This window comes from Microtus ochrogaster, unplaced genomic scaffold (assembly GCF_000317375.1).
Source record: "Microtus ochrogaster isolate Prairie Vole_2 unplaced genomic scaffold, MicOch1.0 UNK4, whole genome shotgun sequence".
In the NCBI taxonomy this organism is placed as follows: domain Eukaryota; kingdom Metazoa; phylum Chordata; class Mammalia; order Rodentia; family Cricetidae; genus Microtus; species Microtus ochrogaster.
In genome coordinates, this window is record NW_004949102.1 from 5,100,222 (window position 1) to 5,127,907 (window position 27,686).

The 27,686-nt window shown below is 41.8% G+C and overlaps 1 protein-coding gene across 1 annotated transcript in view; it reads left to right on the forward strand.

The window, feature by feature from the left end:
* Positions 1–27,686, forward strand: part of Snd1 (staphylococcal nuclease and tudor domain containing 1) — a 408,605-nt gene that overhangs the window by 30,540 nt on the left and 350,379 nt on the right. The window contains exons 2-9 of the mRNA XM_005365723.2: positions 2,771–2,920; positions 10,034–10,154; positions 14,198–14,276; positions 16,407–16,567; positions 16,925–17,016; positions 17,636–17,794; positions 19,007–19,113; positions 21,742–21,832. Of these exons, the coding sequence (XP_005365780.1) occupies positions 2,771–2,920; positions 10,034–10,154; positions 14,198–14,276; positions 16,407–16,567; positions 16,925–17,016; positions 17,636–17,794; positions 19,007–19,113; positions 21,742–21,832 (960 nt within the window). The remainder of the gene's footprint in view (positions 1–2,770; positions 2,921–10,033; positions 10,155–14,197; positions 14,277–16,406; positions 16,568–16,924; positions 17,017–17,635; positions 17,795–19,006; positions 19,114–21,741; positions 21,833–27,686) is intronic.

The following is a 27,686-nucleotide window of genomic DNA, read 5'->3' on the forward strand; positions in this document are numbered from 1 at the left end:
TTTTTTGCTTTTTCGAGACAGGGTTTCTCTGTGGTTTTGGAGCCTGTCCCGGAACTAGCTCTTGTAGACCAGGCTGATCTCGAACTCACAGAGATCCGCCTGCCTCTGCCTCCCAAGTGCTGGGATTAAAGGCGTGCGCCACCACCGCCCGGCCCAGCTTTCTGTTTTTGATGGTTTACTGCCTACATTGGGCTGTTCTGGAACTCATTCTGTAGACCAGTTGGCCTCCAACTCAGATCTACCTGCCTCTGCCTTCAATGGGGTGCCACTGCACCTGCCTCTGAGCTTTTCTTTAGTTCCTTTTCACAAGTTGGAAGCTTAGCTGGGTGGGATCTTGCCTTGAGGTCACCACTCCCTTTATTCCTTTTAATGTCAGGCTTTTCTTTGATCTGTTTGTCTCCTTGAACGGCGGACTTAGCTCTTTTTCTGGTGCCCCCTTTCTCCTCAAACTGTACATTTTGTATTTTTTCTTGCTCAGTTTTCTCCTTTTCATTACAAATCTGCATAAGCACGGTCACTAAAAAGCAAACAACTTAGTCAAAACTAGGCTGTCTGGAAATCTCCACCAAAGCTCTTAATACATAACTTGAATTTAGCCTCAGGTAGATTTTTTTTCTTGGATAAGCAGAAAGCAGCTACATTCTTTGCAAAAATATCACAAAATTGGTCTCTATGCCACATTCTAATATTATTGTTCTCTGAAACCTCTTGAGCCAGGCACCCACAGTCCAAATCACCCTCTGCACCACTGTCTTTCATGCTCATTAAGCCCTGCTTAAAGCATTCAACTGCTTTTCTAGTCCAGAATCCCAAGGTGTTCCGTAGTTCTCCAAACAAAGCCTGGTCTGGCCTCTCCCAGCGGCACCTCAGTCCCTGGTACAGACTTTTGTCTTAGGGTTTCTATTGCTGTGAAGAGACACCTTGACAACTCCTTTTTTTGTTGTTGCTTGTTTGTTTTTGAGATAGGGTTTCTTGGTTTAACAGCCCTGGCTGTCCTGGAATTCACACTGTATTCCAGGCTGGCCTCTGCCTCCCCATTGCTGGGATTAAAGGCATGTGCCAGCACTGTCTGGTGACCATGACAACTCTTTTTTTTTTTTTTTTTTTTTCCGAGACAGGGTTTCTCTGTAGTTTTGGAGCCTGTCCTGGAACTAGCTCTTGTAGACCAGGCTGGTCTCGAACTCACAAAGATCCGCCTGCCTCTGCCTCCCAAGTGCTGGGATTAAAGGCGTGCGCCACTACCGCCCGGCTCATGCCAACTCTTATAAAGGAAAACATTTAATTGTGTCTGTCTTACAGGTTCACAGGTTTAATCCATTATCGTCATGGTGGGAAGCATGCATGACAGATAGACATGGTGCTGGACAAGGAGCTGAAAGTTCTACATCCAGTTTGGCAGGCAACAGAGTGACACTGGGTTTGGCTTGAACTTCTGGAACTTGAGAAAGCCCACTTCCCAGTGACATGCTTCCTTCAGCTGGCCACACCTCTAATAGTGGGCCTGTGGGGGATTTTCATTCAAACCACCAACACTTCTGGCAGTGTTCTGGCTCGTGCATAGTGGTTACTCACTTTTTTACTTTTCTTATTCTCTGAATCATGTATTTATGATACTTTTTCAAATTTTTAAAGCATTCGTTGAGGAGAGGAAGAATGTCTGCTAGTGGGCGTGTGGAAGAGTCTTCCCCTCTTCCTCCTTCAGAGGGAGTTTCCATCACAGGGCTCTCCTGAGCAGTAGCCTCCACACTAACCTTTCAGTAGCTGTTTGTGTCCAAGCATGGAGTTGAGAACCCTGCAGACTGAGTGAGCCCCGCTGTCTGTCAGAGTAGCCTCACTAAGCAGAGGCAGCTTGATAGCTTGTGTCCTTTTACTGCATGCCTCTTTTTCTCTTCTCGCTCAAAATCTTTCCTTTTGCAGCCCCTCAGATATTTAAAAGTTAATGCCAGTGAACTTCAGAGCCTTTCCACAGTTGCAAATAGGTTTTGTTTAGGCTTCTTAGGCAGGAGTAGAAAGAAGCCGACACACTTAGGAATGTTGGTGTTCAGGATGTGGGCTTTTAGAGAGCAGGACTTGTGTCTGTCTCGTCTGATGTTGCACATGCTCTGGTGTTTCCTGCCCTTGGCCCTGATTATGTAGGGTTCCTTTCTTTAGCTTTCCCTTTTTTTTTAAAAAATATTTTTGTGGTTTATTTAACTTTATTTTATGTGCATTGGTGTGAAGGTGTCAGATCCCCTGCAACTGGATCTTCAGACAGTTGTGAGCTGCCATGTGGGTGCTGGGAATTGAACCCAGGTCCTTTGGAAGAGCAGTCCGTGCTGTTAACCACTGAGCCATCTCTCCAGCCCCAGCTTTCCCTTTCTTTAAGTGTTCTAGTTTGCCTCATTCTAGGATGGAGAGTGTGGAGATATTAACTTGTTAATAATTGAAAAGAACAGTGTTGATGCATGCTGGGATAAAATTACAAAGGTCTTTAACCTCTGTGTCTCGTGTCTTTTTATCCCAGTCTGTTTATTTATGGCTTTTCTGTTGTTTGTTTAATTCTTACTTATATTTTTGAGTCCATCATTTCTGAATCTGGACGAAGGCTCTTTGTAGATAAGTTCTCTTTCAAAATTCAAGCCAAATTCTGTTCATTTCCTCATTCTATGGATATATTTGGGGGACCCTGGGGTGCAAGGTGCTGTTCTAGATGCTGGGGATTCATTATCATACAGCTTACATTATGTGATACTATTTTCAGACCACCATTCTCTTCTTTTAACCTGTGTAGGTTCTCTCTGGGTGTGCCATCATTGTCCGAGGGCAGCCCCGTGGTGGTCCTCCTCCAGAGAGGCAGATCAACCTCAGCAACATTCGCGCTGGAAATCTTGCCCGACGGGCGGCTGCCACACAACCAGATGGCAAGGATACACCAGATGAGGTAGGTGTCCTCAGGCATTTCTGAGGCTGTGGGTCTAGTTGGCAGTCTGCTCTCCCCTTTGGTGGAATTCTTTTCTGTTCATGGTGAGTATTTTCTGTCAGGCTGACTCTGGATATATCCCTTACATCTGTCATTATACAAACACTGCCTGAGTTAGTTGCTTTTCATTTTTCTTTGAGCAACTCAAAGGAGAAAGAGTTTATTCAGCTCAGAACTCAAGGGTACAGTCCATCATAGCAAGGAAGTCAAGGTAGCATGAGCAGAAAACAGCTGATCCCATCAGAACAACCAGGAAGCAGATGTGATGAGTGCTTGTGTCCAGCTGCCTGCCTGCCTGCCAGCTTGTGTCCCTCCCTCCCTCCCTCCCTCCCTCCCTCCCTCCCTCCCTCCCTCCCCCCTTCCTCCATACAGATGGGATCCGTTGGGGGGAGAGTCCTCCCATTTCAGCTAACCAAGTCAAGACAGCCCCTCAGACATGCCCAGAGGCTTATTTCCCAGATGATTCTTTACCTCATGGTTGGTTAATTGCAACAACGATAGCAGGGCTGTCCCCAATCCTTTCCTGTAGGCCTCCTGTCTCACTTTTGGGGAACAGACTTAATGTCACATCAGTGTAACAATTTATAAATGATAGCCTGTCAGTGCTTGTGCTAGCCTTTCCTTACAGTTGTCTATATCCCCAAAGCTATCTGAATTTATGAAACTCTAAAGTTTTATGTAATTTTTTTTTTGGCAGTCCTGGGACTTGAAAGCAGGTCCTCACACATGCTGGTCAAGTGCTCTACTACTGAGAAATATCTAGTTCCTTCTTCCCCGCTCCTAATCCTTGACTTTTTGGTTATAAGGTCTCATGTAGCCCAAGCTGACTTCATACTTAAATAGGAGGGGATAGCTTTGAATTTCTGATCCTCCTCGTGCGTTTGGCATTATAGGAATGTGACAGTAAAAGCCTGGTTTATATGCCACTGGGATTGAACCCAGGGTTTCATATGTGATAAACAAACACTCCACAACCCAGCCCCTAAACATGAGTTCTTATTACTATTTTTTAAATGGTGTGTGTGTGTGTGTGTGTGTGTGTGTGTGTGTGTGTATCCATGGGTTCCTGTGTGGCGGTCAGAGGACAACCCGTGGGAGTCAGTTCTCTCCTTCTACCCGGTGGACTCATGAGTCAGGCTTGGTGGCAAGCACCTTTGCCAGCTGAGCCATCTCCTTGGCCCTACACATGAGATTTTTTAAGGATGAGTTTTAACTGTTTCTGGGCCACTTGTAGCTTGTCACTGGCATGCTCCGAGAAGCTACTTCTGAGTTTTTTCTCACCTCTCTGCCTCCAACACCCCCAACTCTTAACACCTGGCTATCTGGCTTCTCACATCATCTAATTCTTGACTGCTTACATCCTTACCTCTCCTGATAGCTGCTGTCCATCCCAGTTGGTGTGGGAGGTAGAGAGAAGATGATTTTCTACACTTGGAAATGTTGGTGCTTGGTTCTCCTTTAGCTGGGTTTCTCTGGTCAGAAACAGAATTTCTGGACTCTTAATTATTTGTTCTTCTCCATCTTAGTAACTTCAAATAGAGATTAGTAATTGGCTGTTCTCTGCTTTTCCCTTTCAAGGAAGTGAAGAAGAAAAGGTAATAGCTCATGAGCTTTTATTTAAGGAAAACATTTAGCTCTTTTCATCTTTAATAGTATTTTTTTTAAATAAGGCAATAGTGAAATAGCATTATAGATAATGGAGATGGAGAAAAATCACCCATAATTGTTCTATCAGCAGTAGTTGGTTAGATTCTAGAGATAATGACTAAATACATTATAAAGTCAGCTCTTTCTCATTGGTTCTTTGTCATTGGTAACTACAAGTGTTGAGATTAATGTAGTGTCTGTATCTACCTCTGGATTGCTCAATGAGGATTAAATAAGGAAGCATGAAGTGCTTAGTGCATCACAAAGTACTTAATAAATGTTTGGTAATCACTAGTCTGCTAGATCAAGTACTGAAAATTAAACCTCTTTTGTCCTTCTTCAGCCATTGAGTGATCATCAAATGGGTAAATCACTGCTTCAAGCTTTTCTCTTCCTTTCAGCTGTGTGCCATAGAATACTTGATTGCTCCTGAGAGGTAAAGAGCTGCCTCTTCTTAGAGGTCATCAAGCTCTTTTCCCTAAAAGGAAGAAGCAGTGCAGCCTCTAAGAAAGGTTTATTTAATTTCCTGTTTCATGGATGAGAATCTGGGGCACTGTCTCCTGTGTAGCAGGGCAGTGGAATCTGAGCAGACTCTTGGCAGGTACCTGGTACTCCATCTTAGTGGTGCATAAGTTTACAGTCCAGTGCTTTCTCTTTTCGAGAGCAGTTTGGTGTCACCAAGCCCTTTCCAGGAACCCGGAAGAGTTCTCTGGAAGTACATTGGCTCACTCATTGCCATCTGCAGAGTAACTCTGAGATGGAGTACTTGGTAGCTGTAGTCACTCTTTCCCAGGCCATGACTATTATTCCTTCCTGCTAAGCCCTAGTTCTTACCCTGTCATGGTCTGGTCTTCCTCCCACACCCTTGGCGTGACATGGACACAAGGCTCCAGTAACAGCCCCTCACAACCCAAAGTAGAAATCTCATTCTCCTTGCTCTAGTTTCATTTTCCGAGTGCCCCCTCCTCACTTCTGCCTCTCTCTGACCTGTTCCATGTTTCATTGCTATTGATATGATTCTTTTACCTCTTCTATTGTGCTGGGGACATTTAAACAATGTGCCTTTTGACTTCTTTCTTATCATACTTCCTCCAGAGATCTCAGATCTCTGTTCTCCCCTTTTTGGATAGGCTCTCAATCTGTAATCTACATAGAACTCCCTATGTAGACCAGGTTGGCCTCAGGGTGTCTGCTTGAGTACTTGGATTAATGGTAGGTGTCATCATACCTCCAATAGTTTCATACTCTTCCTTGTTATCTTAGACACCAAGTGGTTCTCATTACTCTGACAAGCTACATTCCTAGCCTAGACCACAAGTCCATTTGTGCTATGACTTTCATTTTTCTCCTAATTAAAAAATACTTATTTTACTATTTTATTTATCTTTTAAGAATTTCATGTTTGAATGCTGTATTTATGTCATTTCCCTCCATCCAACTTCTGTGTCTATTCCCTGCTATTCCTCAAATTCAAGGTCTCTTTATTCTTCAGTTATTATTGTCACACATACATGCCTACACACACTTAGAATTATGTTCTGCTTAGTTGATTTTAGTATTGCTTATACGTCTATGTGTTCAGGGCCAACTGCTTGGTATTGGCTCATTCATCACAGGCCTTGAAGCACCTCTGTGGTTATGGGTCCAGTGGTGATCCAGCACTCAGTTTTGCTCACAGGCTTTTGGAGTCAGTCCCCTCTGCCTTTGCCCTCAGCTCATACTGCTTTCTCCTTTGGGAGTGTTTCCCCGCCAGTGTGATGGTGACCACCCGCTGTAAGACACAGCCCTGACATTTCCTTCCCTGCCCGTCTCTGTGTTCTCAGAGCATTCACAGCGTTTTATCCCTGAGTTGTTTGCGTCTCTCTACTGGACTGTGCGTTCTTCAACCCGTTCTCTCTCTCTCTGTGTCCCTATGTCTGCTCAGTACCTGACTCAGTGCGGGAATACAGTAAATACACGCTTGAATAGATGAGAAAAGAAACCGAGTGGCACGTGAAGCACCAGCTCCATTGACGTGGAGAACATTGTCTAGTTTTTCCACAAGAAAGAAGATTCAAGAAGAATCAAGGACATCGTCATTCATTTGCTTTTTATGTATCACTGCCCTGAGTATCATTCATAATTATTTTTTTCCTTCCCACCTGGTATCTTCCCTCAGTGACACTCAGCTTTCTTATAAGTCCTGTGGAAATGAAAGCTGTACGTCCCCAGCCTTCACTGCCCTGTGCCAGGCTAATCCCCAGCGTTGCCTAGATACTCCAAGCAGCCTAGACACTGCATTGATGGGCACTATGCTGGTTATATATTTATTTCCCGCAGATTAATTGAGTGCCTGCTGTGTGTGATCTCTCTGCTGGTTCAGGGGAAATTCTGAAATGGATTTTCTACTTTGACTGTAGCTTTTGAGGATTGAGATGGTAGGGAGAGGTGGTAGAGGTGGTACAGTGGAATGGGTAAGAGGAGAGGCAGAGTCCCGAGAATTGGGTTATGTACCAAATTATCTAGCTTCACAGTTGACATGATTCTGGTTTGATCTGGTCTCGGTAGTTTTAGGAGTCTGACCAAAGAGAAGATTGGAATTAAAACATTCTATTATTTCATGACTTCAGACATCATGACTTTGTTTGAGTCTTAGCATGGAATGCAAGCTGTCCGCTTCCCTGCTTTTGGGGAACCTAAAGAGAAGTGGTAGTTCAAGTTTCATCTGTTAAGGGTATTTGTTTCTTACATGAAACTCTGGAATAGTCTATGGACAGACCATGGCTTTCTTTCCTACTTAGCTGTTGTGACATTTGAGCAATGCTTGGAGCATTTCCCTGTGTTGGCCTCTTCCAGTTTTGGCAGGCAGTATTGGGACAGACCATCTCCCTGGCTATCCTGTGTGGGTCGACACTGGCCTCAGTTTCATAACGATTGTCTCCCATAGTGTTCCCTTGCTCTTGTAAGGGACAAGGTCAAACTCTGTGTATTTTCTGTTGTTGCTAGTAGCTTATTCAGTAGCAAATTCCCAGTTTTGGATAGAACAAAGCTTCAAGAAGGCCTGGCTTTGGAAAATATTGTAGACACTGGTGACTTTCCCCCTCTATAGGATCAGGCATATTTCATTTCGAGGCCTCCAGTGTGGTTTTCTTTTATTGCCTGACCAGCTAGTGACAGATGAGCTGTAAAACATGAGGGACTAAGAATGCATGCTGTTTGAGCAATCTGTAAAAGCTTTTAGAGCTTCTTTGTGGTGCATAGAAGCTGGAGGATTTCTCACAGAGTCTGGAGATGTATTTATTGCCTTGTGAACTGACCCTTGGTGAGTGTTGTTACCTGTGATAAATATGCTTCCCTTTGGAGCACTTGCTGAGCTCTCTCGGGTATTAAATAAAGTACTATGTTACTGAGGTTTGAATATTAATGTGTTGTGAAGACAGCCAGATTTTGAACATTTTTAGAGGAAGTAGTAAAAATATAGGAAGCTCAGTACTGTTGATTCAGAAATGTTTTCTGTGATGCAGTTTATAATTAGAATCATATATTATCAGACCTCGCTTGGACATTCAAGGTCTTCATTTTTAGGGAGTAAGGTGATTATAAAAATGAGACATAGTGGTTTGTGAACTCTGCATTGCTGTCGAGTGCTTCGTCTCTCTGCTTGTTGGTGCTTTGAGAAGAGACTAGCAATATAGATGAGTGTGAGGTTGGTTTGGGCCTCTTACCTAAGCTGAGTTCTTCCTATGGCCACTCACCATTGGAGTTAAATAACAGCAGTTTTTTCATGACTTGCATCTTCCATTGGCTTCTAGTTTTCAGGAAATTATAGATAGGAGTTTTCAAACTTTGTCAAAGTTTATTGAATGACCTCATGAAATAAGCTGCCTGGACAGAAAGGGTTATTTCAGGCCACTTAATTGTCTGAACTGCATTTTATTATGTGTATGCTGAACTGTGACTTGAAGAGATGACAAGGGCAGGGAATGAGATTGAATCATAAAGAGAGACATTTCCTTTTATGCTTGCTGGCATTCTTAGTATGTTGATTGCTGTTTGCTGCTTAAGCCCTTTCCTCCCCCTTTCTGTTTTAAAGGAACTTGGGACTCTGAGCTGGGCCCTGGCTATCCTCTGATAGGCTTGCTTAAGAGGAGAACTTTTGTTTTTTTTCTACCAGGCATATCGAACTTTCTGTTATTGTGACACAGTGCATTGTGACACAGTGCCAACTATAAAGTAAATGCTTAAACACTTGAGAAAAACAATCGCACACACATGTAAAAAAATACAATAGTCTCTTATATTTACTATTTTATGTTGGGTAACATTTATAGCCATTACCAGCTACCTATGGACTATGAACTGTGGGCTATGGATTAGACATACCTGGATCATACTAGAAGTGATGAGGTAGACAAGACCATCTCTTTGTCTCTGTTCACATGGAAACTTTGTTCCCCACTATGGGGGTATGTGTTCCCCTTGCTTGTGTCTGTCCTGAATAAGTGAGAGGAAATAATCATAATGCCATTTATAAGTTGCTCCTTATCAAGAGCTTCACTGGTGTCTTCCCAAGATTCTAGGATCTTTAAGTTTATTACTTAAAGTGTGTGTACATGTGTATGTGTGCATGCACATACCTGTTACAAGATGCATGTGGAGGCCAGAGGACAGCTTTCAGGTGCCTCCTTTGCAGCATGGGATCTGGGGATTGAACTCAGGCTGTTGTGTTTGTGCAACAAGAGCTTTTACCTGCTGAGCCATTTCGGTGTCCAGATCCCGGCCGGGTTTTTGACTGGAGTAGAAGTAGGAGAGGAAACATTTTTGCGACTCAACTTTGTTGCTGTCCTTGAAACGGTAAGAGAAGTGGCATAAATAAGGCTCCTACCTGAGCAGAGATTTACCCCCCAATAGTAACAGCACTAAATAAAAGCTAGTCCCCGTTCCAGCTCTGCCTTGAACTGGCATTAAGGCAAGTGCTTCGGGAACTGGAAGGAGACAAGCAGATGACAGTAGTAGTTGTGATTTATGATGTTCCACCTCTAGGTGGTTCCTGGAGGGGCTTCCCATTTCAGGGAGTGGGATGATCTACAGAAAGCAGTCAGAGCACTGGCAGGCACGTGGTAAGTGCTATAAAAATGTTGCCAAATATCGTGCAGAAGTAAGCTGTAACTGAGCAGAGAGTGGCGGAGGAAAGTGCTACTGCTGGTGTCTGGAAAACTGAGGCCTGCTTTAGGGCCTGTGCTAGTCATCCAGCTGCTGCTAGAGCCTCTAGGAGGTCCTAAGTGTGCAGTCAGTTGTATGTGTTTTTTCTTCGTGTCCTTGGCCTAGCATAGGGCCAGACTGAGGTTAAGTGTCTAAAAATTTTTAGTGAAGACATGAAGTTGATTTGCTACCAGTTGGGGTCTGGAGTAGGCAGTTTTCCCCTGACTCTTCTGTTTTGTATTTCAGCCTTGGGCATTTCCAGCTCGAGAATTTCTTCGCAAGAAGCTGATTGGGAAGGAAGTCTGTTTTACAATAGAAAACAAGACTCCCCAAGGGCGAGAGTATGGAATGATCTACCTTGGAAAAGGTGAGCAGCAAGAAGAGTGGACTCATTTCCCTTAGAGCCTAAGTCCTTCCAAGGATCAGTTTTAATTTGGCAGAAGGCCAGAATGGGCCCCTGTAGTAGGAGGCCTCTTGCTCGTTCCTGGCTGCCCAGACCACAAAACAATCACTCAGAAACTATATTATTTGCAATACTGTTTGGTCAATAGCTTAAGCATATTGCTAGCTAGCTGTGAAATCTAGAATTATCCCATTTCTACTAATCTGTGACTGTGGCTTACTGGGTAAAGTTCCGGCACGTGTGTCCCTGTTGGCTGCATGGCATCTCACTGACTCCGCCTTCTTTCTCTGAGCATTCACTTTAGTTTTCCCTGCTTAGCTCTATTCAGCCCTATCACAGGCCCCAAACAGCTTCTTTATTTACCAGTATTATTCACAGCATACAGAGGACAATCTCATACCAGGCCTCTGTTGGGTATTAACTCTAGAAGATGCTGTGGGTTGTATGGGAATTGCTTCTGGACACGGACACATAAGAACAGAGCACCTGTCCAGCAACCCTGATCCTTGCTCACTCCTGCGCTTTCTTGGCTTGGTGTGGTTTACTATAGCATTCTTCTTCCCATAGAGGGCACTCAGCAGCACTGTGCTTTGGGATCAGAGTGATAATTGAATTCCTATAGATTTCCTATTCTGTATTCTGTATTCTTTTATCTTGTGGCTTTTCTTCTTTTTGGGGACTCTCTAGCAAAAGAAGATCTGTTTGGGGCCAGTTGTTACTTTAAAAGTCTGCTTATGGTTTGAAATAAAATAGAATAAAAATAGGCTTTGGTATCGGATAGTTGGGGTTAGAATTCTGACTTTTCCATTCTGTATCCCTTTACCCTTTACTTCTCTCCAAGGCCTAATTTCTTCACTTGTAAGCTCTTGAGAGTTTAAAGATACGGGAAACAATTAGTTTTGACATGGTCTACATCATCATTAATTTAGTGTGGCACGCACAACTGCTCATATGCACATATAAACATATTTTTAGCTAGGCCAAATGATTCACGAGATGTTAGATATTGTGGCCTTCTTTGGATTGGATAGAGGAAACGTGAAAGTGGGGAATAGTCTTTTGAGTGGGCAATGGGACAATGAAAGACTTAGTTATTAAACTGTCATTTGCTTAATAAAAAGTCTTTTGTTAAATTATCTTAATTAGAAGTCTTTCTAATATCATAGCAACTTAGATTATCTGTTTGACTTAGTAGCTGGTGCCTGACTCTAGGCCAGCATTAGAAGGTAAGCCTAATGACATCCCATTAAGACTGAGTTGAGTTGTGGAAATTTTAGAAAAGTGAATTGAGAATGACACTGAAGCCATCTTGTCCAGTTCTTTTGAATTTTATTTTTAATGGAGGGTTGGGGAGTAGAACTTGTGATTAGCCTAGAACTTACATAGAAGAATGATTAGTATTAACTTTTTAGGGCTGGGACTTGTGATATAGACCAGGCTGCCCTGGAACGCAGAGTGCCTCTGCCTTCTGAGTGCTGCCATTTAAGGTGTATGCACCAAGGCTTAGTCCTCTGACTTTTGCAGATGTCTATCTATTTGTGACTCCCTCTTATTTATAATTTGATAGATAACATCTAAGGATGAGATCCTTGGCTTATAGATACATATAGCATAAATAATAAAAACCCAGAGTCAGATATCAGGTTCAAGCTGAAGGTCAGAAAACCAAAGCAGCCTGAAATGGGTGATCCTGCTTCCAAGAATCCTCAGACTGAGGCTGAGAGTGAGACCGGTTTCCTCCTGTCTTATGTTTCTTTCTAGTCTTGGGATTAGTGGTGGCTGTCCACCACCACCACCTCCTGGCCTCTATGGTAACTAGTATGCCTGCTGGGATTAAAGGTGTCTGCACCACTGCCTGGCCTGTATGGATGACTAGTGTGCCTGCTGGGATTAAAGGTGTCTGCACCACTGCCTGGCCTTTATGGATGACTAGTGTGCCTGCTGGGATTAAAGGTGTCTGCCACCACTGCCTGGCCTGTATGGATGACTAGTATGGCTGCTGGGATTAAAGGTGTCTGCACCACTGCCTGGCCTGTATGGATGACTAGTGTGGCCAGCTTTGCACTCTGATCTTCAGGCAAGCTTTATTTGTTAGATCATAAACAAAATGTCACTATAATTATGTTTACCTTTCTTCCCTTTTTATCACATTTTGCTGCATCCTTTGAAGGTTCAGTATAAGGGACTGTATTTTCCTCTTTTTAGGAGAAATATTCTGTGCTAGTTTAGTTTTCTTGAAAAAACAGTTCAAGGAAAGGAAGGTTTGCTTTGATTGGACAGTGTAAAGATACAGCCCATCATTGCTGGGGAGACATGACAGCAGGACCATGAGGTGGCTGGTCACATCTCATCTGTGGTCAGAGGCAGTGAATGCTGGTACCTAGCTCACTTTCTTCTTTTCCCTTTTTATTTGGGTAGTGAGCCCACCTGTTGGCACCACCCACATTTTGGGAATGTTTTCCCTCCTCACTTAAGCCCCTGGAAACAGCTGAAGTTGTGTCCCGGTGATTCTGAATCTGGTTAAGTTGCCGCCCACTGAGAACTCACTTTCTGAAAGCGTCAGAGTTATGTAGTGCTCTGTGACCAGAGCGTTTCTAAGAGCTTCGGGATGTGTTTGGTAGTGGGCTTATGGTCTCTCACTTGCTTTGTGTCTGGACTTTATTCTTTTCTATGTTCTGACTCTTTGGCCTCTTGGTACACAACTTTTCCCTCATTGGTCCATCTTTTAGCTTGACTGTCCACCCTGGAGTTCTTGTGTTTTGAGGAAACCATTGTCATATTTATTAGTATTAGTGAAATCTGTGTTTGGAGTCAACAGTAACCTTAGTACAAAGGGCCAGGTTCTTAGCTGCAGAGCCTTGAGTCTTTTGTATGTATAAACATTGTCCTCAACATTCTCTGGTAGGAAAGGAACTATGCAATTTGACTTTGTAGAGATGTTCAACTTCTAGATGAGGCATTAGAGGTGTGTGCATTTATGTGTATTTATGCACATGTACTTACTAGTGCTTGAGGAAGTCAGTGTGTAGTATACCAGATCGCTATAACTCTTGCAGACATCCATTCTGTGCTGATACTGCCTGTCAGCTAGGCTGCTGTGCTACAGTTTTTTCTGGGAGCTTGCTCTTTGCCATAGTAAGGATTTTTACGCAGTGATTCCTGCAAAGGTGTCTTCCTTTATCATTTTAGCTGAGAAGGATTTAAGAGACATACCAAGACTAAAAGCTTTTTCAGTAGTGTGGAAATGCAGTTAATGTTTCAAGTGGAACCTTATGCTTAGGTGGAGCCTTAATCAGGTTGAGTTCTATGTTTACCATTGTTTTCTTTCCTGTCCTGATGGCTGCTCTGTGAAAGAGAAAACAGACATTTTCTTCTTAGTATTTCTCTGAGAACAGAGAAGTCTTAAGCTTTGTGGTTGTCTTGGTGGCCTTTGGAGCGGAGACTGACACGGAGAGGAGTGGACTTTCTTTCTGGTGTAAGTGTGATAGATGGCACAATGGAGTGTATCTGCCTCTTCCTAATTCCTGCCCCGGCACTGTGTTTGTGATTGGTACGTGTTATTTAATTCTCATAGGGACCCAGTGGGGCAAGTGCAGTCTCCGACTTAGAGCGGACTACATAGGCTGCCGAGGTCTTTCCCAAGCTATTACAAAGCTGGATTTGTGTTCAGGAGCACCTTTCGTCTTCTTTGTGTTTCTCCCTGTTTTCCTGAGCTGCCTGCCCGCCATGTGTGAATTTCCTGTGGCTCCCAGGATTGTTTTTGGCCTAGGAATACCCTAGAAAATTAGAAACAAAGTCCTACAAAGAAACGATGTCCTAGAAAGTAGATGTTTTGGAAGTTTTCTCAGAAGCCCAATGCCGCCTTTCTGCTGGCTCTTTTCCCCACAGTACCTCCCTCCCTGAAGAGTGAAAATGGCCCATCCTGTGTGCTGTTGCTAGCAGGGTAGGTTTGGCTCTTGTGGTTAATTCCTTCCTCAGATACTAATGTGGTTCATTTTCTTCCTCAGATACTAATGGGGAAAACATTGCAGAATCACTTGTTGCAGAAGGCTTGGCCACCCGGAGAGAAGGCATGAGAGCCAATAAGTAAGTATGCAGTACTCATGACATTCTTTCTTGAGCACCGAGAGGTTGGTAGCCACTGCAAACCGTTTTACTTCATTTCATCTCATTCCTGTTCTTTCCAAGACGGACAACCCCAGGTGCATTAATCTCTTCTGGGATCTTCTTGCTCCTAGATTGTTTTTGAGCCAGGAGTTCACTAAGCGTTTTCTTAGTGGTGCTAACCTCCTTTAAATACATGCCTGGAGACTAGGCAGGGTTTAAGGGGTTTTTTTTTTTGTTTGTTTGTTTGTTTGTTTTTTTTTAAATTCATGAATTAGTGGGTCTTAGGCCATAGATATGCAATTCCAGACTATTTACCCAGCCCGTCCGCCCAAATATTGAACCTCAACTGTGTATCAGGGTTCTATGCACTGACAATATAGCAGTGAATAGTGTTAGGCTGTGCTAGCATTCTAATGGGGAGATTGACAAAAGAGATGTGATGTCTCCTTTGGTGTAAGGAACCCTGCAGGGGGAAAAAGATTCTGCTTTGAAGGTTAGTAAAAACTCTTTTTCCAACCCTGTGGTCTTGAATCTGTGGATCCGTCACTAATAGATAAAAACATATTTTTCTAGTCAAAGCCAGTGCTAACTTGTTAGAATCCGTGTGTGTGTGTGTGTGTGTGTGTGTGTGTGTGTGTTTATATGGAAGGCTTATGGTACATAAATCTTGTTCACTAGTATTCTCAGTAGGGTGGGTTGCAGCTGGCTTTAATTAACACTTTAGTCTCTGAAAAGTGATATGCTACATCAGTAATTTAGAGCCTATAAACATGCTATTTAAACCATTAAGTCCTTGCTATGTTATATGACTGCAGTAGCAAAGAAAAGACTTTGAATAAATATTTGCATCAGGTGTACCCATGATGGGAATGAGCCAAAGGCACAGTTATACTGTTTGCCGCCTTTCTGTCCTTTGAGACTTAGGGCCAGGTCAATCACCATGTACCTGTAGTCTTTTCTGATTGGAAGGAGACTTTTGCTGAACTCTGTAATTGTTGTGTGTGCCTGTGGGAATTGGATGAATTAAGACATTTGTTTTTAGGTGATGTTTTTGAAAGCATGTCACAGTTCTAACTTAAGAACAATTACTGGCATGATTACTGTTGCAATGTGTTTTTTTTTTGGGGGGGGGATTCAGTTTGCAACTGGAATGAATAAAGAAAAACCACTTAACAGTTTTGTGCTGCTGCCTCTGGAGCACTAACCCCGCCAGACTGAATGTTGTCTCTTCACAGTGTTTATACTTGCACCTACTTCTGCAACCCCCATAATGCAATAAATTCTGCTTACTGTGAATTTTGATATCTGAATCCTCTGGATATATTTTTGGCGAAGAGAAGGAAGAGGTACCAGAAACTTCTTTGGAAATATTAGGTCATGCTTGCTTAGATAGAAATCCCTAGAGACCAGGAGAGGAAATCCAATGTGTGCATGGCTGTGGATGGTCCTCCAGGTGTTTGGAATCCTGCAAAGAAAGACCTTGTAGTTCCTTGCTTCCTTCGTTTAGCTCAGAAGTGTCAGTAAACAGTCATTTCTGCACTTTATCCCTCCACCTTAAGAAGTATTTTATATTTTCCTTTTGGGCAGTACTACTATTGGTTTCCTGCCTGATGAAGGAGGAGACTTATTTTCAAACTCTCATTGTCTAGCTGGCCTTGTGGATGTCTAAGTAATTTTGAGCTAACGTTATCTGTGGTAGCAGTACACTCCGCAGATAGCCCCAGCCTTAATTTGTAGATAGAGAAAGTGTTAAGGGTGGTTCTTAGTCACCTCCTGCACCAGAACCTGCTGAGCTGGGCCTAGCTTCTGGGATGCTTAAATGAATTTGTACCCCCTGGAGTGGCTCCCCTTGGAGCCATTAACTTGTTCTTTTCTACTCACTGGCAGAAGGACTACGTGTTCCTTAGATCCTCTCATTAAATGCTCTTAGAATCTCATCTCTCCTTTGAAGGAACAAATTTGGAAATTGTGCTTATGGTGATTTTTCTGGTTAAATAAATGCCTTGGTCTCTTTTAAGGGACAAGATGCCATAGAAACCAACTGGCAAAGAGCCCATAGCTTTGTTTGTGAACTCAGTAACCATAGCTTGTTTATCTTTCATATCCCAGCCCAGAGCAGAATCGACTTTCAGAATGTGAGGAACAAGCAAAAGCGTCGAAGAAAGGGATGTGGAGTGAGGGGAATGGTTCACATACCATCCGGGACCTCAAGTACACCATTGAGAACCCAAGGCATTTTGTGGACTCACACCACCAGAAGCCTGTCAATGGTGAGGATGACAGGGGAAGGCAGACAAACTCAGGGTGATTTCTTTCTGTTTGCTCTCTTTGATTCTTGGGGTTTAAAAGATCTAGTGAGTCTTTCTTTAGCTTGCTTAGTACCCAAAGGGAATCCTTAAGAGTTAGAGAACACTATGGTACTTTGGAAGGGGCTTTGAGTTGGTTCACAAAGCTTACTAGTTATGTATGGCAGAGACTAGCCTTGTACCGTTGCTGATCATAAGCTGTTAGTATTTTGCACATTCTGTTTTTTTCTGTTCTCAAGACTACTTAAAACTAACCCTGAAACTTGTATAACCCTGGAACAACTTTCTCTAATGATCAAAGATGTCTGTTCTGTCATTCAGCTATCATCGAGCATGTTCGAGATGGCAGTGTGGTTCGGGCCCTGCTCCTCCCAGATCACTACCTTGTCACCGTCATGTTGTCAGGGATTAAGGTTAGAGCACATACTGGGCTGCACAGTGGGCTTGGGGTTTGTGGGAGTGTCTAGTAATAGGTAGATTTCTCTGCTTGGAGACTTGGGACCAACTTTTCTTCCTACTATGAACCAGAGTACTTCCTAGTTATTTTGTAACTTAGGTTTTGAAGCTTAGCTTATTTTGAAGCTTAGGTGTAAGCTTCTTAGATAATTCTATTAGATTTCACATAATTAAGGCCTGTTAGTATGGGACATTGTTGGAGATGTGAGGCCAGGAGAAAAGGGGAGGAGGCATGTGTGGCTCTGAAACTTGTTAGATATGAATTGAATTCATGTACAATACCCATATGTATTTTTGAAATATTTAGGGATCGAAAGCAGGGTACTGCCTTGATCCTTTCTTGGTAAGGGGACATTTTCAAAGGAAATTAAAATGCTTCCTTACATGGTATGTTTTCTTTGCCTTTGACAAGAAGCTTGATTGGTCTAGTGCTTTAAAGATGGTCAGAAGAGCAGTTTTGAGAACTCCCTGAGCATTGGCTGTGGTCCTCATGCCCCTGGGAAAGCCTGGTGGGGGGGCGTGTAGGGCATCTGGCTTACTTAAACTGCATTCCTCATCACCCTTGCTTTCATTTAGTGCCCAACTTTTCGTCGAGAAGCAGATGGTAGTGAAACACCAGAGCCTTTTGCTGCAGAAGCCAAGTTTTTCACGGAGTCGAGACTGCTTCAGAGAGATGTTCAGATTATTCTGGAGAGCTGTCACAATCAGAACATTCTGGGTACCATCCTTCATCCAGTGAGTGTGCCCTTCTGCTTGGGTTTGGTGGGTCTGCCATGTGTTCAGTTTGCTGTTCTTTCTGTGCAAACATGATCTGAAATTTTGGCCGAATTTTTACTTTTAATTAATACTTTTAGTATTATTATCATCTAATGACTTGAGCCTTTTCTGTGCAGATACTAGTTGTCATGTAGGGTTCCTCTTAAATGTTCCTGACTTCATAAAGGGAAGTCTGAAAGCTGCCAGTGGAAGACTAGGGTTGTCAACATCCTCTAGAGGTGGGGAGCAGGGTTGGGAAGGTTCATGTAGGTGTAGAAGTCAGCTAGCCTGGAGTATTGATTGACACATTAGTCAGAAGGAGACTGATATGTGGAACAATTATTTCCCATATTCTAATCTTTATCTAGTTACCCCCTAACTCTGATTTGAGTGGGAACTATTATTTTTTTTTTTAAATAATGTGGTTGTGGTTGTGACTTTTAGGTGTTTGACCCTCTTGTGCATTTTGGTAAATGTTATAAATGTTATTCTTGCACAAGAAGTGATCTTGCTTTGTGGAGACAAAGTGGGTTTTCACTATTGTAATGGAGATATAATACACACCTAATTTACTGTTAACTTGTCCAGCTAGATGATTCCCATGAAGGCAGCTGTAGAAGGCTGGGAGGCTTGGTTTTCAGGGTGCCAAGGTCATGTCTGTTTCTTCTGGAGTGCTGACTCTGGCCATGCCCTGCCAGATGGTTCTGTGTCACAGTAGAATATGAATTGTTATTCACCAGGAAAAATGGGGCTTGTGCTTTTCCCGCAGTCTGGTCTTCAGCTTTCTGCTTCTGCAAAGGGGAGAAAGTGCTGACTCTTAGGGGCAGAGGAGAATAAGGAGTAATCTCTTCCAAAGATTAACATCCTCCTCTGCCCCCAAGAAGAGCTATTGAGATGTCAATTCCATTCAGTGCCGCTAACATTTATTCTGCTCCTGTTACATAGACATGCAGTGCTGGGTGTTGGGATGTGGGGCAAGGCTGCTGGAAGGAGTCTTGGTGTCCCGTGTCTTGGGTGTGATTTTTTTTTTTTTTTTTTTTTTTTTTTAGTTAGAGAAACTCCTTTTTGTTATTTTAGAAAACTTGAAGTACCAGCTCGACAGTGGCCGTGTTCGCTGTCAGAAACAGAAGTGATCTCATGGGGCAATGATGTGTGATTTGTGTCTGTTTTCTCTTGTACCTTGTTTCTTAGAATGGTAACATCACTGAGCTCCTTCTGAAGGAAGGCTTTGCACGCTGTGTGGATTGGTCAATTGCAGTTTACACCCGGGGTGCAGAGAAGCTGAGGGCAGCTGAGAGGTAAGGCCTGCCAGGCACCTTGCTAAGTATTCAGGGCAAGAGTCTGGCCGTCTTCTCTCACCCAGCTGTGGCACTGTCTGTTTATTTCGGTAAAGGAGTTGGGAAATTCCAAGAGAAGGAGGGCTATCATATGGAGTGACTCAGGCATTAAACTTTAGGTCCAGGTTAGCTTAATGCTGGGTAGTAAGGCCCCAGGGTATGTATGTGGGTTTGCACATGCTACAGCGTATCGAACTCAGAGGACAACTTGAGTTGGTTCTTTACACCACATGGGATGGATTGAGCTCAGACAATTGGGCTTGGTGGCAAGCACTTTTACCTACTGAACCACCTTGCCAGCCACTTTACTTGATTTACTTTTTTTTTTCTTTTTCTTTTTTTCTTTTTTTTTAATTGAGACAGGCCTTTTCTGTGTAACAGTTCTGACTGACCTGGAACTCAATTTATAGACCATGCCAGCCTCAAACTTACAGAGCTCCTCCTACCTCTGCTTCCCGAGTTTGGGGATTACAGGTGTGGGCCACCTCTACCTGACTCTTATTAAATGCTCTTTGTTTTAGGTGTTTGAAATGAAACAAATTTGAGACTCATTTCAGCTGCTCCTAAACAGGCAAGCAAGATTCGAGCTATGATGGAGAGGTCGAGCCTGTGGGTCTTAATTGAGACCAGGACATACAAGCTGATTGCTCAGTGTGTTTGAAAGTGGTTTTAATTAATAAGTGCCAATGATGACTTTCCACAAGACATGAGATTCTGAAGACCGGTAGCTTGTTTAGCTTATCATGGCCACATCTAGCTAGATGTTTAGCTGAATTCACATTTGGTGGGGTAGATGGAAGAAAATAGAGCAGGTACCAAGTGTTATTGATTGGGAACAGTACCATGCAAACCTGAACGTCCAGTTCCAGGACAGTGTGAACAGAAGTGACACTGGAGTGAAAGTAGAAACTTCAGCGCTATGACAGTGGGCCAGCCTTAAGTTTCATGGCACGGAGGGAGCCTTAGCTCAGAATCTTAAAATTACAATGGTTTTGTTAATTTGCTTTTTTACCAGTTCGGATACACAGCTAAGGGTAAAAAGAAAAAAAAAATAATAATAAAAAAGAACTACTCTAGTATTTATAAGACCTTTTCTGAGGATTTTTATATCCTCCTGTGCCTATAAGCAGAGACATTGCAAGTTTTTCTGAAAACATATGTTAATCTGGGTCATTTGATAGGACATATTTGACAAATGTATATTGTTCGATGAAAAGCCAGAGGGATTACTTTTTAAACTTTTTAAAAGTCAGGCGATAGTGGGCACACCTTTAATCCCAGCACTTGGGAGGAGGCGGGTGAATCTCTGTGAGTTCAAGGCCAGCCTGGTCTACAGAGCAAGTTCCAGGACAGCAAGAGCTACACAGAGAAACCCTGTCTAGAAAAACAAAACAAAACAAAAAGTTGTATATTGTGCCATAATTTAATTTGAAAAATATAATAGCCTTATAGTTCTTCAAATACTTGATTCTGTTATGCTCAGGTTTTTTTTTTTTTTTTTGCTCTTGTTCAGAAACTTCTATTTTCTTCTCATTACTGTTCTAAGTTATTATTTTGGTTGATAAATTTTCTTGACATTTTTTTAGTTCCTACCTGTCTTTGAAGAAAGTGAGTACAATTAAAATAATATCTGTGTTTTCTAACAGCTGCAAGAGACTAGATTTTTTTTTAAAAGAGAATCATTGCAAAACAGACTTAGGCCAGAAAATGCAAGTCATAGCTCATTGTATAATTGCTTGTCTGCTGTTTTGCATGCCATATCTGAGCTACTTGTTTTGTGGGTACAATTATAGTTCTCTCTTTGGAAATTCTTTATGTATTTTACAACTACTACATGCTTCTTTGTCTTTTTCTATTTCAGTGCAGCTTAAAAGAATGGTTGCAATGTGCTTTCAGAAATAATAGTTCCTTCCCCCTGCACATGCGTCCACTATTCATAGTTTAAGGCAGCTGGTCATTGATTTTTTTTTCTTTTTTAATCTTTGCACATATTCAATTTTCCACTCTTGGTCTGGCTCAGAAAATAATCTACTGGGCTTAATATTTTGAAATGACTTCCTGACAACATGGTTTTTAAGCTTTTATTAGTGAAAGTCTGCAGATTTTGTCTATTTTTCAAGTATACTTTAGATAGATACACTGTTGGTGTTTTCTGAATTCAATCTGGTAGCTGGTAACCCTTTTACAATTCAGATGGCAATCGGGCAGACCTGTGATTCTTTAAAAAAGAGTCATGTTTACCTTCTTGTTTAAGAAAATAATTGCTCTGTATTATTGCACTCACTCAGAAGATAAAGCAAAGAGTTAATTATTTAGGTGGATCTGTGGGCTCCAGTCTCCAGCAGTTGAATACTGGGGTCTCAGAGGGCCGTTCATAAGTTTATTATGTTCATACAGCTTGCTTTTTCTGTTTGCTCCACACTTTACATTTGCAGTCGGGCTTTGTTCTCGTTTGGCGGTGGTCTTTCTTCCGGATCTGTCCGCAGGGGAGGGTAGTAGGGTTTTCTGTCGCCTGCTTCTGTGGTGCTGCTGGACTCAGGTGAAATGCTCTGGTCAGTGAATGACCTTGCACCCTTGCTTTGTTGCCAGGTTTGCCAAGGAGCGCAGGCTGAGAATATGGAGAGACTATGTGGCTCCTACTGCTAATTTGGACCAAAAGGACAAGCAGTTTGTTGCCAAGGTGAGTCATTCTCAGCATTTTGATATGCAGAGTGGCCATTGCCAGGCCAGTGATAATACAAGGATCTGAATAATTAGAACTGCTGTATCTCTTGACTGTTTCAAGAGGAGCTTCCCCCACCGTCTGTGTGCGTGCATATTTCTCATTGTAAATTTTTCTCATTGTAAATTAAAATAAGTTCATTATAAGTTCTAGGATTAAAGTTGTGGGCATGTTAGTTCAAAATAGCTCTCATTTTTGAGACATCTTTTTATTTGCTTTGCAACTGGCACTCTGGGGTTTCCTGTGTCCTCATCTTTCTCTTCATTCTCTCTAGAACTCTTGTGGTTTCACTTTTCCCTGCCCTGAATTCTTTATTGGCTGTTGTGTTTTGGGTGGATGCTTGCTAGACAACTAGAGCTGTTGAATAAATTAAGTGGTTCTATCACAGTACTGTGCAAAAGGTTTTCCTTTTAAGGTTTCAGTAATTCGAGTAATTTAGTTCCACGCTTTCCTAAATCCTATGAAGTTTTCAGCCTGTTTTTGCTTTTGCTAAGAGGCACTGAAGATTTTGTCTATTTATAGGCAAAGGGGTTAGATATCTTTACTTGTGCACAGTGGCTGTCTCTATCACTTAACCATGAATTTATGTTGGAAAGTCACTAGGTGGCACTGTCAGCCTGAGAAATCCCCAAACTGTCATATAATGGTAAAATTTAGATTCTGATACTGATTTTCTTCTCTCTCTTTCCTTCCCTGTCTACCCCCCAACCACCCCCCTTCCATCATACCTTACTCAAAGTAATAGGTTACAGAGCTCAGTTGTGGCCTCTTTCCCTCCTTAGTGTATGCCTAGGTAGCTGATAAGTGATGTTAATCTCTCTGTTTAATGTACATTCCATGGGAGAATATGTATTTAGATATTAACATTCATATATCCTTCCACATTTTCCAGTATGATTATAACTTTGTTTAAATTAATAGTATTTACCTTATAAGTGCTAATTACTTTATTAATAGCTGTATTGCATACTGAAACTAAATTTTATTTCCTCTTATCCCCCCAAGTTAGTAATTTTTAAAACATTTACATGCACATATATTATGCATATTATTAATTCAGCTCTCACATTCTTTGTCTACCTAGGTTTTTTTCTCTACATTCACTCAGTTTGCTGATCTTGCTTCAGTAATTCTGTCTTGAGCCCTAGGCAGTGCTGACCGGGATTGATGGACTGCTCTTTCCCTGTGATGAGGTTTACATTTGGATTTCTTTGCCGGCATCACAGGAGGTGCTTTTGCTTTGCTCTCAGCTTAGGACTATGCTTGCTGGATCCTGTGGCATTTCCTTGATAATTTACTATATGATTTTGGTGGCATATTTGTTCCCAAACTTCATGACAACAAACTACTTGAGGTTAAGTTTTGAAGCCATTCATATCTATTTTCCATATATATTCAGTTGATAATCTAGTGGGTGTGTGTCAGGTGTTTTTTCCCATGAGAATTGATACAGTATTGCTTAGTTGTCCTTAGTTTCTAGGGTTTTGTTGTTGTTTGTTTTTCCTCCCCCCTCCTCCCCTTTTTGTGATCTGAAATTTTCCACCATGTATGGTTCTTTTTTTTCCTAAAAGGAATTATCAAGTTGTTTTAAGCCTGGTATTCTGACATGTCATGATGATGGAACATTGTCTTTGAGAGTTTAGACCTTCAGTCTTTTTAAACTGCTTTGCCACCTTTCATTTATTTTCTCTATTCTCCCTTTCTAGACCTTTTCTCATTTGTATGGTGTTCTTTGTGGCTAGTGTTTGGATCTTTCCTTCTTTTCTTTGATTCTAAAAAAATGTTGTATTATTGCTTTTGAGATGAAGGTTGTATTAGATCATCTGGGCTTGCCTTGAACTTGAGATCCTCCTGCCTCAGCCTCCAAGGAGTGCTGTGACTATTTGTGTCACAATGACTGTGTGCATGTGTGATTTTCCCCCGTCCCATGAATTTCATCTGTTCTTTGAATGCATCTCTTCTATCACGGCTATTTAAATCAAACTTCTAGAACTTCTTTCATCCCATCTCTTAGCTCTCTGAGGAAATACCTTTGATTATTTTGCAGTTTTCCTCCATGTTCTTTGTGTCCTCATGTTAGTTATTTTGGCTCCTTAGTTTTCATATTAGAAGAGGCTTTTTGGGTAGTTGATAAACCTTGTGATTTAAGAATAAGGTTTTAAAATACTAGGTTGTAAGCATCGAAACTGGGTTTTAGGCATATGTCTTGAAATTTAACAGCTGTTTCAGAGATTTGAAGCCAATCCTGGTGTTCAGCCCCTTGGTTGTTTAAGATGCCTGATTTGGTAGTTCCCGAGTCTTTCCGGGCAGCTGGGGCTCTGCTTAATATATTAGATTGACTCTTGAGTTTCCTCACTTCTGGCTCAGGAGTCAGATGCTTATCCATTTACCCACCAACTTTCAGGATCTTTTGCAGTATTTGTCTCTCCAATTATCTTTATATTCTTGAGCTTATATAAATGTTAAACATATTCTTTAAATTTTTTTAAATTAAAAAATAGTTGTTTAGAGAAGGAAACAAAGCAAGTGTTTGGATCAACTTCCTTAATAGGTACCTAATATCCCATTGTAAAGCTATACTGTAATTTATTTAACCAATCTCCAGAAGGTTGCTATTCATGTAAGCTGGTAATTTTTCCCATATTTAGAAAGTGTAGTAAGTATCTATAAATGATAGTTATTGCCTTAGAGGTGGTTGGAACATATTTGCAAATAGGTCTTCAGAAATATTACTTGATAGAAGCAGGCTTAATTTCTAATATGTGCCCGAGGAAATATTGGCTAACTTTTTCTGACAGGAGAACATAATAAATCTGTTGATGCTTTGCAGGCTGCCTCTTTTGGTAACCCCAAACCAACTGTGGGTTGGCAGTCATTTTTAAACAATTGAAAATGTTAAGAGGTTGGGGCGTGATTCATTGGTAGGATGTTTTCAAGCACGTGTGTGGGCCTAGGTTCCATCCTTAGCCCCATTTCCAGCACCCCTTGCACTGTCCAGCCCCAGACAAAAGAAAGGTGCCCAGTACATTTTCAAGGAAATTGAACAAAGGCCCTCATCTACAGCCTGAAGTCCACAGGCCTGCCAGTCTATTCCAAACGGGGCTCTTCCTTCTACAGTTACCCAGTTTAAAGGTTTTAATTGTATAGGACACGACTAAAATAACTGGAAATCCTTGCAAGGATAACTCTTGACTTCTTCAAAGGATACTTTGAGGTTTGACAGCTGATTTCTGAAGAGTTTTTGTCAAGAGGTTCACTATGAACTGAAACTCAACTAAGGGTTTTCTTGTTATATGTGGCCTATTGGTTTCCATCATCTGCTTATGAGGTTTTATCCCTCAAACAAAGAACTGCGAAAGAGGGCTCTTCTTGTCTCTCCAGGTTAGCAGAGAGGCATGTCCCCTTACAGCGATTAGTTGAGCCTGCCTGAGACTTTTGTGCCTGTTGTGGCCTGCCAGTTCCCTGCCTGCCTTCCCTGTGGCGTTTTAGCTGATCTGTGCAGTTTGTAGCCATATGGTCCCCTGAGCACGTGGCTTGGCTTCTCTGTCCCTACTGCTGGATCTGTGAGCATTGCAGATTTCACAGACCTGAATAGCGTTGTTGGGGGGAAGGGAAAAGAGCTTGTCCCCAAGAGATATCTTCTCACTGCCCCACTTGTTAGAGACCTCATGTTTCTTCTCTTTGATAACATAAACAGCAGCCACCTTTGTGGAAGGATGTGAAGCTATCCATCCTTCAAGTTTACCCTTTGAGACTTTTGTCCGAGAGCCCAAGTAGTTGATTGGCAGAGGTAGCCTAGGCCAACATTGGAGATCAGGTTGTAAGGTGGCAATGGATACAGCATGGGTCTGCTAGAATGGAATCACTTAGCTAGCACCGAATTGATTTTGACACAATCACCATATTGCTGTGCTTCCAGTTCAAGAGTTATTTAGCATCACAGCTGTATCATTTAATTGTGTTTCTGAGATCCTCTACCCTGGTTTATTTTCTTGGAGAAGTCATCCAAATAACAAAATTATTACTTGTTATAATTTTGCTTTACATTAACCTTAGTGATTAGTGGTGTTGAGTTCTGCTCATCTATTTCTGTGGGCTGCTTTAGGGAAATGTCAAAGTCCTTTGCCTGTTTTTCAGTTTTCAAAAATTGTTCATAGTGCTAGGTATTGAACCCTGGGTTTTTGCTTATTTTTAATTAGACTGCTTGGTTTTGTTGTTGTGTTTTAGGAGTTTTGCAAATATCCTGGCTATTAAACTCATTGTCAGATACATGATTTAGAATATCTCATATTTTGTAGGTTGACCCTTTTATTGTTAGTTGTGCTTTGGGAGCACAGTGGCTGTTTTGTTTATTTTTAATTTTTAGGCAGTCTGATTTGGTTTTATATCTAATAGATCGTTGCCAGATGCAAAATAGTGAAGCTTTTGCTCTGCAAATTTCTTCTAAGATTTAAAAGTGATTGATTAGATTCTAAGATTCAAGTGATGGACCCAGTTTGAATCAGTTCTTAGTGTGGCACTAGGCAAGGAGCCAGCTCATTGTTTCATGCATGTCTCTGGCTTCCGGCTGTTGTTTTTTGCAGACTATCCTTTTTCATGTACTGAATTTTCATTCTTGTCAGTAGCCTTTTGATCACATAATGCATTTTTGCACTATTCCATTGGTCTGACTTGCAAGTTTTCATGACAGTACTGTATGGTTTCTATATCGTAGCCTTGTAGTAAGTTTTGAGATAAAGAATCATGCATCATCTAGATTTTGCCTATTTTGGGTCCTTTGAGATCCAGTATGAATTTCGTTACAGTTTTTTTTTTTAAATTTCTACAAGCCAAAATCAAACAATGAACAACCCATCAAACCTCTTTTGTTGCTCCTTTAAGTGGCACATGTAGTAAAACTGCAAGATGCACCCCAATTGGCTTGTTATCATGCTTGTTTTCTTGTCACTCTGATAAATATCCTGACAGCCAATTTGTTGGAGAGATAGCTCACAATTCAACATACAGTCCACTGCCAGGGAGGCAAGGTAGGAATGTGACACAGTTGTCACGCTGCATATACACACGAGAAAACAGTGGAATACTTCTAGCCTTCACTGGCTTTTCTAGCTTAAAGTACCAAACTCTTCCACATTCTAGCAACAAAATATTTGCAGTGGCCTAAGAATCACACAGTTATGTTCATCACAGCAGCAGCCCCACCTCTGCTACCGATTGCTCTCTTGGCTCCTTTTCTCTTGTGGTAAAACTCTGACTAAAAGCAACTACTAGAGCTTTACTTAGCTCATAGTTATCCTGGCAAGGGAGTTCTTACAGAGACCGAGTCTGAGGGCACTAGTCTTAGTATAGGCCCAGTGAGAACAAGATAGTAACGAATGCATGCATGCCGGTGCCTAGCTTCCCGTCTCCTTTTCATTTTGTCCAGAACCTAGGCTGTGGTGGTGGTGATGTCTCCCATCTCTGGTAACCCACTTAAGGAATGGCTCACAGGTGTGCTCAGCAACTCTCCGGGTTGGTTGTAGATTGTGTCAAGTTGACAACAGTATTCTAATAAGGATTATATGTAAATCTGTGAAGCATTGCATCTTAAGAGAAAAGAAAGCAGATGTATTTATAGGATTGCATTAAATTCACAAATTGACAAAACCAACAAACAACCCACCAAAAGTAATATTAGCATATCGGCAGTTTTAGATCTCCTAATCCATAATCATGGGATATGTTACCATTTATCTTTGTTGTCTAACAGTTTTTTTTGTTTTTTGTTTTTTTTGTTTTTTTTTTTTTTGGTATTTCAAGACAGGGTTTCTCT